This window comes from Micropterus dolomieu, linkage group LG21 (genome assembly GCF_021292245.1).
Source record: "Micropterus dolomieu isolate WLL.071019.BEF.003 ecotype Adirondacks linkage group LG21, ASM2129224v1, whole genome shotgun sequence".
In the NCBI taxonomy this organism is placed as follows: Eukaryota; Metazoa; Chordata; class Actinopteri; order Centrarchiformes; family Centrarchidae; genus Micropterus; species Micropterus dolomieu.
In genome coordinates, this window is record NC_060170.1 from 24,338,822 (window position 1) to 24,352,483 (window position 13,662).

A 13,662-nucleotide genomic window follows, 5' to 3' on the forward strand; every position below is an offset into this window, starting at 1 on the left:
TAAAACACATTGTAAAACAAAGGTACAAGGCAATTTCCTTTGAATCTCAAATTTAAATTAAATAAAATACATCAAAATAGAATAAACAGAAATAAAATAAACAGAATAAGTTATTTTTTGCTAAACCTGCTGCATAAGCTTATCTCTTTGTAAGTCATTTGATAAAAGAACAGTTTGAGCAGATTATTCTTTCATTATTTAAGAAATCATACTAAACGTAATATGCTAAATATTTTTGTAGTAGACGGACAACTTGAGCCGGTAGGTGGTGGTGTTGGTCAAAATAAAACCTCATTTAACCCGGAAAAAGTACTTGCGGACCTTTAACAAGGCAGGAAGTGTCTCCTCGTGAAACTGACAGTTAGCTATCATGGCGCTTGATGTAAAGTCCAGATCCAAGCGATACGAGAAACTGGATTTCCTCGGAGAGGGTCAGGTAGGTAGAGACGAACACCAGTGATTTCGGTCTTTATATCTGACTGCTCTCCTCCCTTGCAGGTTCTGGCAAGGTGTGCAGACAGCATGATGACAGCAAGCTAGCAGGCGTTAGCTCGTTGCTATTGTCAACAAAGCCTTGCTGGTTCATGCTCTTGTGCTTAGCAGCAGATGTGATGGTGAAAACAAAATATTTTGTGGGTTTTGTTTCTGTACACACTGCTCTGTGTTTCTCTTCTCCAGTTTGCCACAGTGTACAAAGCCAGGGACAAAACTACGGATACTATAGTTGCCATTAAAAAGGTACAAGTAATTAGTTAAAATTTGGACTTTTGTTAGCTTAATGCTATTCTGATAATTAACACCAAACGTTAAATGTTGTCTTTGTTTCTTGGCAGATTAAGGTTGGCCACAGAACTGAGGCTAAAGATGGTAAATGCTGACTGCCTAATCGCACCCTTCTAATTTTTTTACCACACCGTGCAGTTCTTTGCCCTCCACCTGGTAATGATTGGAATTTAAATTTTATAATCAATAGGTATTAATAGGACTGCTCTTCGAGAAATCAAACTGCTGCAGGAACTGCATCATCCAAATATCATTGGGGTAGGTAAACATTAATTTTGTGATAATATGTTTGTACTTTCATATTCATATGCTAGTGGTATTTGGGAGGGAACAAGAATTAGCTTTCTATATTGTAAGCAGTCTCCTAATTTGAACCGAGAATTAACATTTCATGTGCTGTGTGTATTTAGCTGCTGGATGCCTTCGGACACAAATCTAACATCAGCCTGGTGTTTGATTTCATGGAAACAGATCTGGAGGTGAGAACAGTTCTTCAATCTCTCTGTTTGTGTCTTTCCAGGAACAGACAAAGTAACATGAATATTATGCACTCTCATACAACAGCCCAATGACAAGATTTTTATTTCACTAAATTGTAACTGTTTTTAGTCAGTTGTTTGTTTCCTAAAACTTTTAATGTCTCGTGGCTTTGCTTATACTTCCGTAATGTCTCCTAAATAACTTAAACTTAACAAAATGTTACTAACTAGATAACGATTAGCATTTTAGACTTAGAAAATAAACCTCTACTGGTTTGCCTGTAACAACACCTGCTAATGTTATGCAGTATAATGCGATTCAATAGTTGAATGATTACCAATACCATAAACAGCAGCCCAAAGGATTGACGCAGAGTTGAATCATCACCTTTTGAATTAGATCATAGTGTACAGATTGTTTTTATGGAGATTTACATCACTCAATCTAATGCATTGTAATATAATTATGTTGCATTTCATTAGTGGGCCACCATTTTTATTACTTCCCCCTTACTAGAGTTTAGGGAAAGAGCATTTTAAAGTTGGTTTCATATTACTGAATTCTTTCTTTAAAGAGGTGGTATTATGGTTTTTGGCTTTTTTCCCTCTCCTTTATTGAGTTATATATCTTTTTTGTGCATGTTTGCAAAGTGAAAAAGCCCAAAGTCCACCCCAAAGGGAGTTCCCATCTCCCACAGAAAACACTGCTCTGAAATTCCTGAAAACAGCTCGTTTGTAGTCCAGCCTTTACTTCCCTTTCTTGTGAGGTCACAATGTAAATACGTGTCATAATGCTCGCTGAGCGGCTAGTCCGAGATGCCCTCAAAAACACAGGTGGAAAAACACTGAGCTGCAGCACACCTCTCCTCTCCCTTCCAAACACTAGCTACCCTCAAGCAGTCAATTGACATGAAGTTGTTATTGTGATGTAGAGACAGACCTCAGTTAAAACTTTATGGATGAAAGATACTTTTGTTACAGATTAATAAGTCAACAACTCTGAAACTAATGCTCCAGTCCAAATTGCCAACCTGGTCGGCAACATGTAGCCTTCAGCTGAATCGAAGCTGTTTACCGGCCTTTCGATGCCCTTCTCTGCTTCTGATTGGCTAGTAGTCCTTAACTAGGAACTGCACATATGCAACTCCCAACAAAGATCATTTAGAGACAAGATGTATCACTCCATAGCTAAAAACAAAGCCTACAACACAGGGTGAAAAGAGCGCTGCAGCAATGTGCAGTATGACAAAAATATGGTGTTTTTTGAAAATTAAAACATGTAAACCTGTTCTGGTACAACCCCTAAATAGGATTTTGAATCTGAAAATGAGCATAATACCACCTCTTTAAGTGTGTGTTAACTGTGATAGTAAATAGTTTGCTGTTGTGTTCACCTTCCAATTCTGCGAATGAAAGGTCAAAAAAGGAGCGAATAGATGAAAACATTGTGATCGAGGGGACTAAGGTCAGATAACATACAGAGTACTACATGAACATATGAGCAGACAACAGCGATGGCAGTGTGAGTGCTCTCATCTAACCATTAATTGGTTCTACAAGGTCACTAAAGCTTTTTTTGCCCATCTCCTTCTCTGGTTTGTTTTAGCATACAAGGCTCCAGATGGGTGCCCACCACCAATACATCAGACTCTAATAGAACGATGCAAAACAAGATAAACGCACTTTCAAAAAATCAATATCACTCTGCTCTTGACTCTCAATGAAATGATGCCATTTGCGGCTCGCAGGCAGCGGATAGGACAGACATGAGAATTAAATAAGATGCTTATCTGATTACCATCGCTGAAAGACTATTTTAGGCCCCATGCTTAGATTTGACTGTATGAGCTTATCAACTACAGATGTTCGATGCTTTTCTTGCCAATAGCTTTACAGGGAATGATGAAGCCAGTGTTTTTGGAGCTGGCAGAACAATGGAGGTTCTGGGTAAGAGGTTGATTCTGCTGTGTAGCTTGGCTCCAGCTGTGTCTACTTCAGACATATATCCCAGTAGTCTTTAATTATCTTATCTGCTCCTGATAAGTGTAATTTCATTTTTAATATGTTGCATTAAGTAATGAGTGAAGATTATTAGTTGTCAAGCTTTACCCCCCCCCTTTTTTTTTCTTTTTTCTTTTTTTAAAAGGTGATCATCAAAGACACCAGCCTAGTCCTCACTCCAGCCAACATCAAAGCCTACATCCTCATGACTCTACAGGGATTAGAGTATATGCACCAACACTGGGTCTTACACAGGGTAAGAGTGCGCGCACACACACACACTAACACACGACACACACACACACTAACACACACACACACACACACACACTAACACACTAACACACAGTCTATTATCTACATTGTGATACTTTTGTATGTCCAGGATCTGAAGCCCAACAATCTGCTGTTAGATGGCAACGGAGTGTTGAAGTTGGCTGATTTTGGTTTGGCCAAATCCTTTGGCAGCCCCAACAGAGTCTACACGCATCAAGTTGTTACCAGGTCTGTGCTTTTTGTCCGTCTTATTATGTTAATAAAACAAAACAAAACTTAGACTTTTCTGTTTATTCTTCTGTGTTCTCATTGTAGGCTTAAATACGTTGAATGTATCTCATAAGGCGATAAATAAGCCACTGGTTAAGATGTGTGTAACCTCGCATATTATTTAAAATAAATTACTTAGACCCATGTAAAGCAGCAAATCTCGCCTTCTCCTGGTTAAAGAGTCTCAGGGTCCCCTATGTGTTGGAGGTGTTATTCTAGCAGAATTCAACTTCTTACTAGAAGAGAAGTGTACTGTATGTCTGGTCAAGAGGTTTAACTCTCTGTCTCTGTGTTTACGGATCCGTTTCCCAGGTGGTACCGCTCCCCTGAGCTCCTGTTTGGCGCCAGGATGTACGGTGTGGGTGTCGACATGTGGGCAGTGGGATGCATCTTGGCAGAGTTACTTCTTCGGGTACACAAACTTCACTTCAAAGAGATATTCATACAGTAACACGCGATGCTGTTATTTTTGTATCCATGTCTCTCTGTCTCCTTTGCTGTAGATACCATTCCTTCCTGGAGACTCTGATCTTGACCAGCTGACTAAGATCTTTGAGGCTCTTGGGACGGCCACAGAAGAGACATGGCCTGTTGGTACCCCCCCCCCCCGCCCCGTGCTGTTTGCTTGTTTTTACTTTCCTCATGTGAGGATCCTTGTGTTCATTTTTGTCAAATGTCTCTGCAGGGAGTGAGTAGTCTACCAGACTATGTGTCCTTTAAAATATTTCCTGGCACACCTCTGGAACATATATTTAGTGCAGCTGGAGACGACTTACTAGAGCTGCTACAGGGTCTCTTCACCTTTAACCCCTCGATGAGGACCACAGCTACACAGGTTAAGTGCAGTAGCTATTTGCACTTTTACAGTACCAGAGTAATGTATGATGGGTAATTGTGTGCAGAAATGTAAGACCACAGCTAGCTTAAATGTCTTTTCTACCATTTTACAATTTTCATTTTCAGTTGGGAAATAAATCTGAATTTTCTAAAAGCCATGTTGGATTATTTTGTACTTACATTTAATGATTTATCTTAACTTTTAAAGTCTGTTTAAAATACGTATTTTATATTTAAATGTACATGTTTTGAGGGATACATTTTCTATATTCCATGGCAAGTTCTGAGTGAATATGTTTCAAGAAAATCATACAATCGAATGTTAACCTGTAAGATGTCTCTAGAGTCTATCAACATAATGTTTTTTTTTACAGAGCACTTTTGAAAACTTACAGTCAGCATAAAAGACAAATTAAAAAGAAAGGAGCAGAAAGAGTATGATACAAGGAATAGAACAATGTATGGCATGTATGCATGTCTTGGAAACCGTTGTTTCCTGTAGCCCTTTGCATTTCTGGAAAAAAAAGGTGACAGAGAAATATACAAGATGTATAGATATACTTTGTGAACCTGCAGTATACTAGTAGACATTTCTGTCTGAGGAATGATTGCCCATCTGCAAGTGATTACATGTGTATACGTCTGTCTTTTGTTTTCCAGGCTCTTAAGATGGGGTACTTCAGTAATCGACCTGGTCCCACTCCTGGTCCCCAACTCCCCCGACCTAACTGTTCAGTTGAGGCTTTGAGGGAGAAGGAAACAATCGGGCTCAAGAGAAAAATCGAGGGCCTGGAGACAAGTAATAAAAACACATTAGCTGATAGTTGCTATATATACCCATAATCCACCAAGTATATTTGCTATATATGTACCTGTGACCTTGATATACCCATGGTCAAACAAATTTGTTCAATATTATTGGGGTAAAACTCTTTCAAATGTGGTCTGAACAGTAAAAGGGAAAGTGTCTGCAGCAGAATGTATGAGGCCAAATTTGAAAGGAAATTTTAGAACATCCAACTCAGACCAAACTTACATATTGCATGTTGTGAATTTTAGTCTAGTGAACTGTTCCTGTTCACAGTTATGCACACTACGGTCACAAATCTAGAATAGCACTTGACTGAACCTAGCAATTCAAAGGGTGTTGGCTGCACATTTAACTGCAGTTAGACATTTAGAATATAGTGAAGTAGAACACACACGCATACAGGGGTAGGATGTATTTTACTGAAGGAGGAAATTGGTGTTACTGGGCGGTTCAAAGCTTTTCCAGCTCCTCCTCTGGTTTTGAAAATATCTGGGTTGACTATTCGCTATGCTCTATGCTACACTATATTACAGAGAGAATTTACAAATACTTAGATTGAAACTTTAGTGGTTAGCAGAGTGCTCATTATAGGCTTGTTGTATACATTTTAAAAACAACCCACATTGACAAAAGGGCTATACAGATCAGATCAGAGCAGATAGCTAAACAAACCTATATTTGAGGCCAGAATAGGGGTCATAGGTTCCCTTTTTCCAGGTGCCTGTCAGGAGCCTGGCTGCAGCATTCTGGACCAGTTGCAGGCGTGACAACGACTTCTGACTGATCCCTGTATACAGGGAGTTGCAGGAGGATATAAAGGCACGGTTGACTTTCTTGAGATCTTAAGAAGACAGAAATGGCTGGTACACAGCTGGAAAAAAAATCTGGCTTTTACTACTGCATGGACTTGATTGTCAAACTTAAAGGCAGTATCATGTATCACACCAGGTTTTTTGACATGGGGTTAAACAAGGGTGGACAGGTTGCCAAGACTGTTGGTGTGGCTGTGTTCTGAAGTGCTTTTTAAAAAATGTTTCTAACAACTGTCTTTGTATTATTTTCAGCTGTGATGAAGAAGAAGCTAATTTTTTGACCAGATGGGACCTGGTAAATCAGATGATCATTATCTTCACAGCATTACGTGGCTCAGCTTTCCCACATTGCTCAGGATTGTCAGCTGGAATGAAAAAAAAATATAGTGGAGGGGAAAAAAGCTTGGATTTAGTTGACTTTAGGACATTTTAGAGTAGCTATCAGTTGAGAATTGTGCCTAAGGTTAGCTCAGAGTATCCAAGGTGCTGCTTTGTACAGCATTTCATCAGTTGATGACAACAACAAAAAATCTGTGATCATTAATGTTCGCTCTGGTCTTTATTCTTTGTAACAATGATGCCTGCACTCTGGGAGCCTGTTTGGAATATGTCTATTTATGACAAGTCTGGTTTATTTGATGTATATGTATTTTTATTTTTTGTATGTAAGACCAATAAATGGTACAAATGCATATATGGGACTGTAAGTTGATGACTTTATCTCACTATGAAACAGTGTAATATATGATTTTTATTTAAATATTTGTCCTCAGCAGTAGTAAGACATGATTGTGAGAATGTTCCTACTAGTTTACAATACACTGACTTCATGTAGGAAGTATTTAAACAGCCTACTTTCTCACCTGTTGAATATGTGTGGGCAAAAATATACTTGTGGTTTATTTAGTGAGAGTCAGAGGGGAAATGGTGTGTGTAAATGTGTGTTTATGCGACATAAGCCTTGTCTTCAGGGCAGACAGGGTGACGCCTGGCTTGACAGTGTCATGAATCAATGTGCCACTAGACATATCTTTCCCACCCTGTCCTTTCTCTTCGATGTTACCGTGATCCAACGCAATCTGACATGTCAGAGGCCTGATACCTTGGCAGGCGCTCTGCTACCCTTTTGGTTTTCTGTCAAACGGGATCAGATTGTGAGATTAGAGGATGTCAAAGCTGAAAAATTCAGTCTTCATATTTAATCAAATCTCTTTCTTATTCTATAACAAAAGCCAGTGCCGATTTGTGTTTTCTGTGTAATGGCAGTCGCAATGAGATCATGCTTACATTTCTTGATTTGACAAAAAAGTATAATTGCATATGTTACTATCCACTTATTCAGTGTGACCATGTTTTGGAGCATATGGGTTCATGGATTTGACGTCATGGTCCCCTAGATTCTTAAACAAGGCACCCTGTGTGATTCATGCCTATTTGAAAAGGTCCACAATACAGCACTGAGAGGGGACACAATGACTGTGGGGCGGCGGTTAGTGACTACAGTGTGTGTATGTGTTGGGTGACTGGGTCAGATGACAGTTTTGGCAAATAGCAGCGCAGTAATAGAAAGCAACAGTAGCCGCCTTATCAGCTCAGCCTCATAGACGAGCCATTTCATTGGCCAGGAAAGCCACTGTTGGAACCAACACACTATCCCCACATGCTGTTGCAGAACATGAGCACAGGGTATGTGGGAGAAAATAAGACTTGCTCATATGTCTGAATCAGCAAGACATGCATGTGGTTTGAACTGCAGTGGGATGACTAAGACCTTAGCATGACTAATGCAGTGAAGAGACTTATGTAAAGAAGAATTTAACCAAAAGTCAAAGATCTCTGTGTGCACAGTTACTATAAGTTAAGGTACGTTACTATTAGTTATTGAAACAGGTTTACTAGTCTCCCTGAAGAGAAAATACATCATGTGAGATTGAAGATAAGGGCTGTATTATGTTTTATTGCTCATATAGGATTTAGGGATTACACTTTTTAGTAAAATGTTCTTCATTTCTGAATGATTAAAAAAAAAAAAAACACTGTTTTAGGAAGGGAACTTTTTTAGTGGCATATTTTATTCGTTTTATGAAGTTATGTTCATGTCTGACAAATGTTTAAGCACTGCAAATCTATATTCTACTTACAAGTCTTGTGTGCTGGGCACTTAAATATTATGTGCATGACACAACAACAACAAAGCATAACATAATGCCAGGTTGATTTTCCTCTTCAAGCTATAAGTATAAGAAAAGAAAAAAATATTTTAGGGCAAATTGGGTCAATAAGGTCTCTCTATTCAGTTATTGCCTAAACTTGGCTTACTTGGAGGAAGGATATTACCAATTATCTGTCCTAATGGGATCATTATCGTTTGACTTATTTTATGCCACTGAAAAATTCCAATTATTCAACATAAAAGAGTGTGGGACTTAAATGACAAGACAATATGAGGGTTATGAGAACTGCCTATCACCAATAGGTTCCAATTCGGTTAACATTATGTGGGGCATTATTATAATTTGATGCAGCAATATTACTATGTAGCCCACTATAGATCTTCTTTCTTTCTTTCTTTCTAATTTCATAAACCAATGAGCCTTTCTGATGGATATAAATGTATTGTTTCTTATGTAAGTAGTATATTAGGGGCAGCTTTGCGCTATGGGTCCTCTATGGGTCCCTCCCATAGAGGAAGGAGGGGGTGATGAGAGCTGGTGTGGATTTTATGTATGCTTTTTTCTTAACTATGGTTAAACTGTCTTATAGTAAATAATAATGACAATTAAACTTTCTCAGTAACAAAATTTTACAAATGCATGAGTGATTATTTTTCGTTTTTTCTGTGACTCTTAAGGATGGCGACGGTAACCTGCGGCGTTGCCAGAGAGGAGAAAAAGAGCATTTATTTTATTGAAGTAATATGGGGATCTACACAGCAAGGAGAAAAAGGAGGAGGAGAAAACTACTTAAATTGTCTCCTGTTGATAGGCAAGTAGATTGGGTGTTCTCTATCTCGGCTTAGATCACATCCTAATGTAGGACGCACAGGTGTCGCAGGATAAAACCGGAAAAAAGACTTTGGCCCAGAGTTAGACTCAATTCCCTCAGATAGAGATGGCAAGGGAGATTTTTTAGAATCCACTGTGTTAATAAAGCAACCTTAAGAAACTGCCATGCGATAGCCTATAGTGTAACTGAGAAGGCTGTCGACTTGAGATGAAGGCGTAGCTATGTAGATCCAATTGATGCTGGGAGAAATATCAAGATTTTTAAGTAAATAATGCGGCGTTTCTTGTCTTGGTGATGGCGTGCCTGTATAGCCTAATATGTGGGGGCATGTGTGAGTCTCTGACATGCAGTAACACTTGTTGTGAAAAGAGTCAAACGCCAGAGTTAGTGAATCGTGATGGACTATTTGTGAAAAACAAAACGGATGGCGATCACAGATAGTTGGTGATCCTCAATATGAATATGTTATTACGGGGTAGATCCGTTTTTTAACTGTATGATGCAGTGAACTTGGGGGGGTGATGAGAGTCACTATGGATTTTATATGCTTTTTCTTAACTGTGACTAAACTGTCTTATAGTAAATAATAATGACAATTAAACTTTCTCAGTAAAAAAATGTTTCAAATGCGTGAGTGATTATTTACTCTTTTCGTTCTTGTTTTAAACTTTCATAGTAACAAAATGTTTATAAATGCATGAGAGATTATTTAGGCTACTCTTCTCGTTCTTCTGTGGCTCTTAAGGACAGTAATTGCAATAACCTGCGGCCTTGCCAGAGAGGAGAAAAAGAGCATTTATTTTATTGAAGTAACATGGTGACCTACATAGAAAGGAGAAAAAAGATACTTAAAATTGTCTCCTATTAGGGTAGTAGATTGGGTGACATTTATTTCAGCTTAAATCACATCCTAATGTTGGACGCACAGCTGTTGCAGATAGAGAATGCAACCTCAGGTTACTTTTATGTTACTGTTTCTACATTTTAGAAACCCCTGTGTTAATACTGTATGACGATTAAACTATCTCAGAAACTAAGTGTTTCAAGTGTGTGAGTGATTAATAATAATACAGGGTTGGTGGACTGATTTTCAGCCAAAAAAAGAACTTCATTTGGTTAAGCTTTAGCCTACCTATATTTTAAAATAGATGTCATTAGTAAAACATCTTAAGTATTAAAATATTTATTAGATAGCAATACTGCATGTGCATATAATATCCTCTTTACATTTAACAGTAGCTACACAAAGTCAAGCTATTTATTTATAACTAGCCTACATCCTGGTTGTTTTTATTTTCTCTTCATTTATAATCTAAACTAAATGCGATAGCATGCATTAAAACAGTGTGCATGAGTGTATCGTTAAAACCCCTGAGCCACCCTCATAGCGCGATAAACATTGCACATATGGTAGCCTAGTATTAAGATACGACCTCGTTTTATCGGTGGGCTACTATTATGTATAGGAAGTTTTGCGTGTCTCCCCTTAACTGCGAGGAGAGGGTATGTGGGACCTGCAGGCTATGAGAGTGGGTGGGGAGATGAGGAGGTGGAGAACATGGGAGTTTACAGAGACCCTGATAAAAGGGTTAAAAGTTACAGAGAGGTCATTTACCACCTCCTACTGCCATGCAGGTGTAAAAGAATGCTGATGTCCCGCTGCTAAAACACTTCAGCTTCCAGTGGAAGTTGAGCTTAAAGGCCGTCCCTCAGTATTCCCATGATGCAATGCGATGAAGAGAGTTTTGTTAAAATGTGCTTATAAGTGTCCTATTTGTTTGAAATACGAAAGATACTTGATACGTGATTTATGCTATTTTAAACGTGTCTGCTTATAATATAATGTTTTTTGTTGTTAATTGTCATTCTTGTGATAGTTTACACTTGAAACCATGAGTTAAGGAATGTTTCATTTTATAAGTACAGCCACACTGCATATGGTTTAAGTTGTGGGCTGGTTGCATACAATTCAGATTGATTGCAGAAGATTTCAAGTGGTGAATAAAACAGCGGATGTCATTCTGAAGTTTTTTGAAGGTCTTCATCATAACGGTAGTTACGTATTGTAACTCCAGATTCTATGAGTATATGCGCAGCCCTCTAAGGCTATCGCTATTGGGTTTACCCCTACGCGGCCTGTGTGGCACTGAGAAATTTTGTCTTTGCCCACCCACAGCGTGGGCCTCTCCTACATCGGCACCTTGTATATATACAACAGTGAGACCCAGCCTTCGGCTCCCAAATGCTTTTTCTTCAGCACTGAGAACCAAGGTCCAGTGAGGCCTACAACTTAGAGGGCTGCGCCTATACTCATAGAATCTGGAGTTACAGTACGTAACTACCGTTCTATTTCGTATACGCTACGCCCTCTAAGGCTATCGCTATTGGGTTAGAGGCGAAGCAGGATGAGTCAACGCCTCACTGGCCCATACAGTCCCACGAAGCACAAAAACCCACCTGCCCAGAGCCATGAAAATGAGCCACCCAGTCACCCGCTGTCCGCGGCATTGGCGTCGGCGTGCGCACAAGGACCAATGGCGCGACATGGGAGGCCGAGGGCAGATCCATGCATAATAAAACGGGGAACTGGATGGAGGACCCCACAGCTGCACAGATGCCGGCGGGGTCGCTCCCCCCCACCGTCCCGTGGAAGAGGGCGCACTGCACACACAAGGGAAGACCACTCAGCCAAAACACTCAGTACTGAGTGAGTCAGTGAGAAACGGGACACATCCCGTAGGTAGAAACAGACGAAAGAGCACGGGGAAGACCAAGAGGCCGCCGTGCAGATGTCGTCCACCGTCATTCCGCCGTTCAGTGCCACAGAAGAGGATAAGCCTCTCGTGGAGTGCGCCCTGATGCTGTCCGGGGGTGACTCACCGGCCGACATATAGGCCTGTGAAATAGCCTCGCACAGCCAGTGAGACAGGCGATGCGCTGACAGGGTAAGTCCAAGGGACTGCTCCCTGTAGTGCACAAACAAGCGCTGCGAACGGTGCCAGGCGGCCGTGCGTGCCACATAACAGAACAGTGCACGCACTGGGCAGAGGAGGTGGGATGTAGCGTCATCCACAGATTCATGGGGGGCGGGGAAAGAAGCCTGAGAGAGTAATCACCCGAGATCGAAAGGAGCTGGTGATGCACTTAGGCATGAATGAAGGATTGGGACGCATAACGGCCGAGCTGCCGTCACCCTGAATCCTGAGACAGGACGGAGCCACAGACAGGGCAGCCAGATCGCTGACTCTCTTGGTAAGTAAAGCGACCTTGGCCGAAAGCAATCTCAGGTCCGCCGTCTCTAAAGGCTCAAATGGGACTTGGGTCAACGCACGTAAGACCAGCACCAAATCCCACTGTGGAGCAACAGGCCACATCACCGGCCTGCGTCCCCCTACCCCTTTCAAGAAACGCCTCACCAGGGGAAGCGAACACCGTTCTGTCCCCGAAGCCATATTGACAGGACGAAATGGCAGCAGCGTAGGTTTGACACGCAGGCGGATGAATAATAATAATAATAATCTTTTTTTGTAGAGCACTTTTCAAAAACAAGTTATAAAGTGCTTTAACAAGTGTAAAGAAAATAATACCCAAGAGACAATAAAAAAAAAAAAACAAGATAAAAGCAAGAAAACATTGAAAAGACTAAATTACACGTTTAAGATAAATATAAAATTAGTAAAATACAATAAAATAAAAGGGATAAAATAAAGTCAAATAAGATCGGGAAAGGCTCTCCTATAAAAGTATGTTTTAAGAAGGGACTTAAAAGAGTTCACTGACTCAGCCGACCTGATTTCCTTGGGCAGGCTGTTCCAGAGCCTCGGGGCCCTGACAGCAAACGCTCTGTCCCCTTTAGTTTTCAGTCGAGACTCTGGAACAGACAACAGACCTCTGCCCGAGGATCTCAAGGTACGTGCTGGTGTGTATGGGACTAAAAGTTCAGAAATATAACAAGGCAAGAGGCCATGAAGAGCTTTAAAAGTGATCAATAGAATTTTAAAGTCAATTCTAAAACATACTGGGAGCCAGTGTAATGAAGCTAAAATAATAATAATAATAATAATAATCCTTATTTGTAGAGCACTTTTCAAAAACAAGTTACAAAGTGCTTTAACAAGTGTAAAGAATAATACAAAAAAGATAAGAGCATGAAAATTTAATATAAAATTAGTAAAATACAATAAAATAAAAGGGATAAAATAAGATAAGTCAAATAAGATCGGGAAAGGCTCTCCTATAAAAGTATGTTTTAAGAAGGGACTTAAAAGAGTTCACCGACTCAGCCGACCTGATTTCCTCGGGCAGGCTGTTCCAGAGCCTCGGGGCCCTGACAGCAAACGCTCTGTCCCCTTTAGTTTTCAGTCGAGACTCTGGAACAGAAAACAGA

At 40.1% G+C, this 13,662-nt stretch overlaps 1 protein-coding gene across 1 annotated transcript; it reads left to right on the forward strand.

Moving 5' to 3' along the window:
* The first annotated feature begins 279 nt into the window (after positions 1-279).
* Positions 280-6,961, forward strand: cdk7 (cyclin-dependent kinase 7). Its single transcript, XM_046035776.1, has 12 exons — positions 280-436; positions 679-738; positions 834-867; positions 974-1,041; positions 1,194-1,262; positions 3,409-3,519; positions 3,649-3,767; positions 4,122-4,221; positions 4,313-4,399; positions 4,495-4,644; positions 5,307-5,445; positions 6,522-6,961. The coding sequence occupies exons 1-12, from the start codon at positions 371-373 to the stop codon at positions 6,548-6,550; spliced, it is 1,032 nt and encodes a 343-aa protein (XP_045891732.1). The 5' UTR covers positions 280-370; the 3' UTR covers positions 6,551-6,961.
* The last annotated feature ends 6,701 nt before the right edge of the window (positions 6,962-13,662 follow it).

Excerpts from the sequence above, each read along its gene's own strand:
- cdk7 (XM_046035776.1), top strand. The coding sequence starts at position 371 with ATGGCGCTTGATGTAAAGTCCAGATCCAAGCGATACGAGAAACTGGAT. Across the intron at positions 4,222-4,312 it reads TGGCAGAGTTACTTCTTCGG|ATACCATTCCTTCCTGGAGA; the intron begins GTACACAAACTT and ends CCTTTGCTGTAG. Across the intron at positions 4,645-5,306 it reads TGAGGACCACAGCTACACAG|GCTCTTAAGATGGGGTACTT; the intron begins GTTAAGTGCAGT and ends TTTGTTTTCCAG.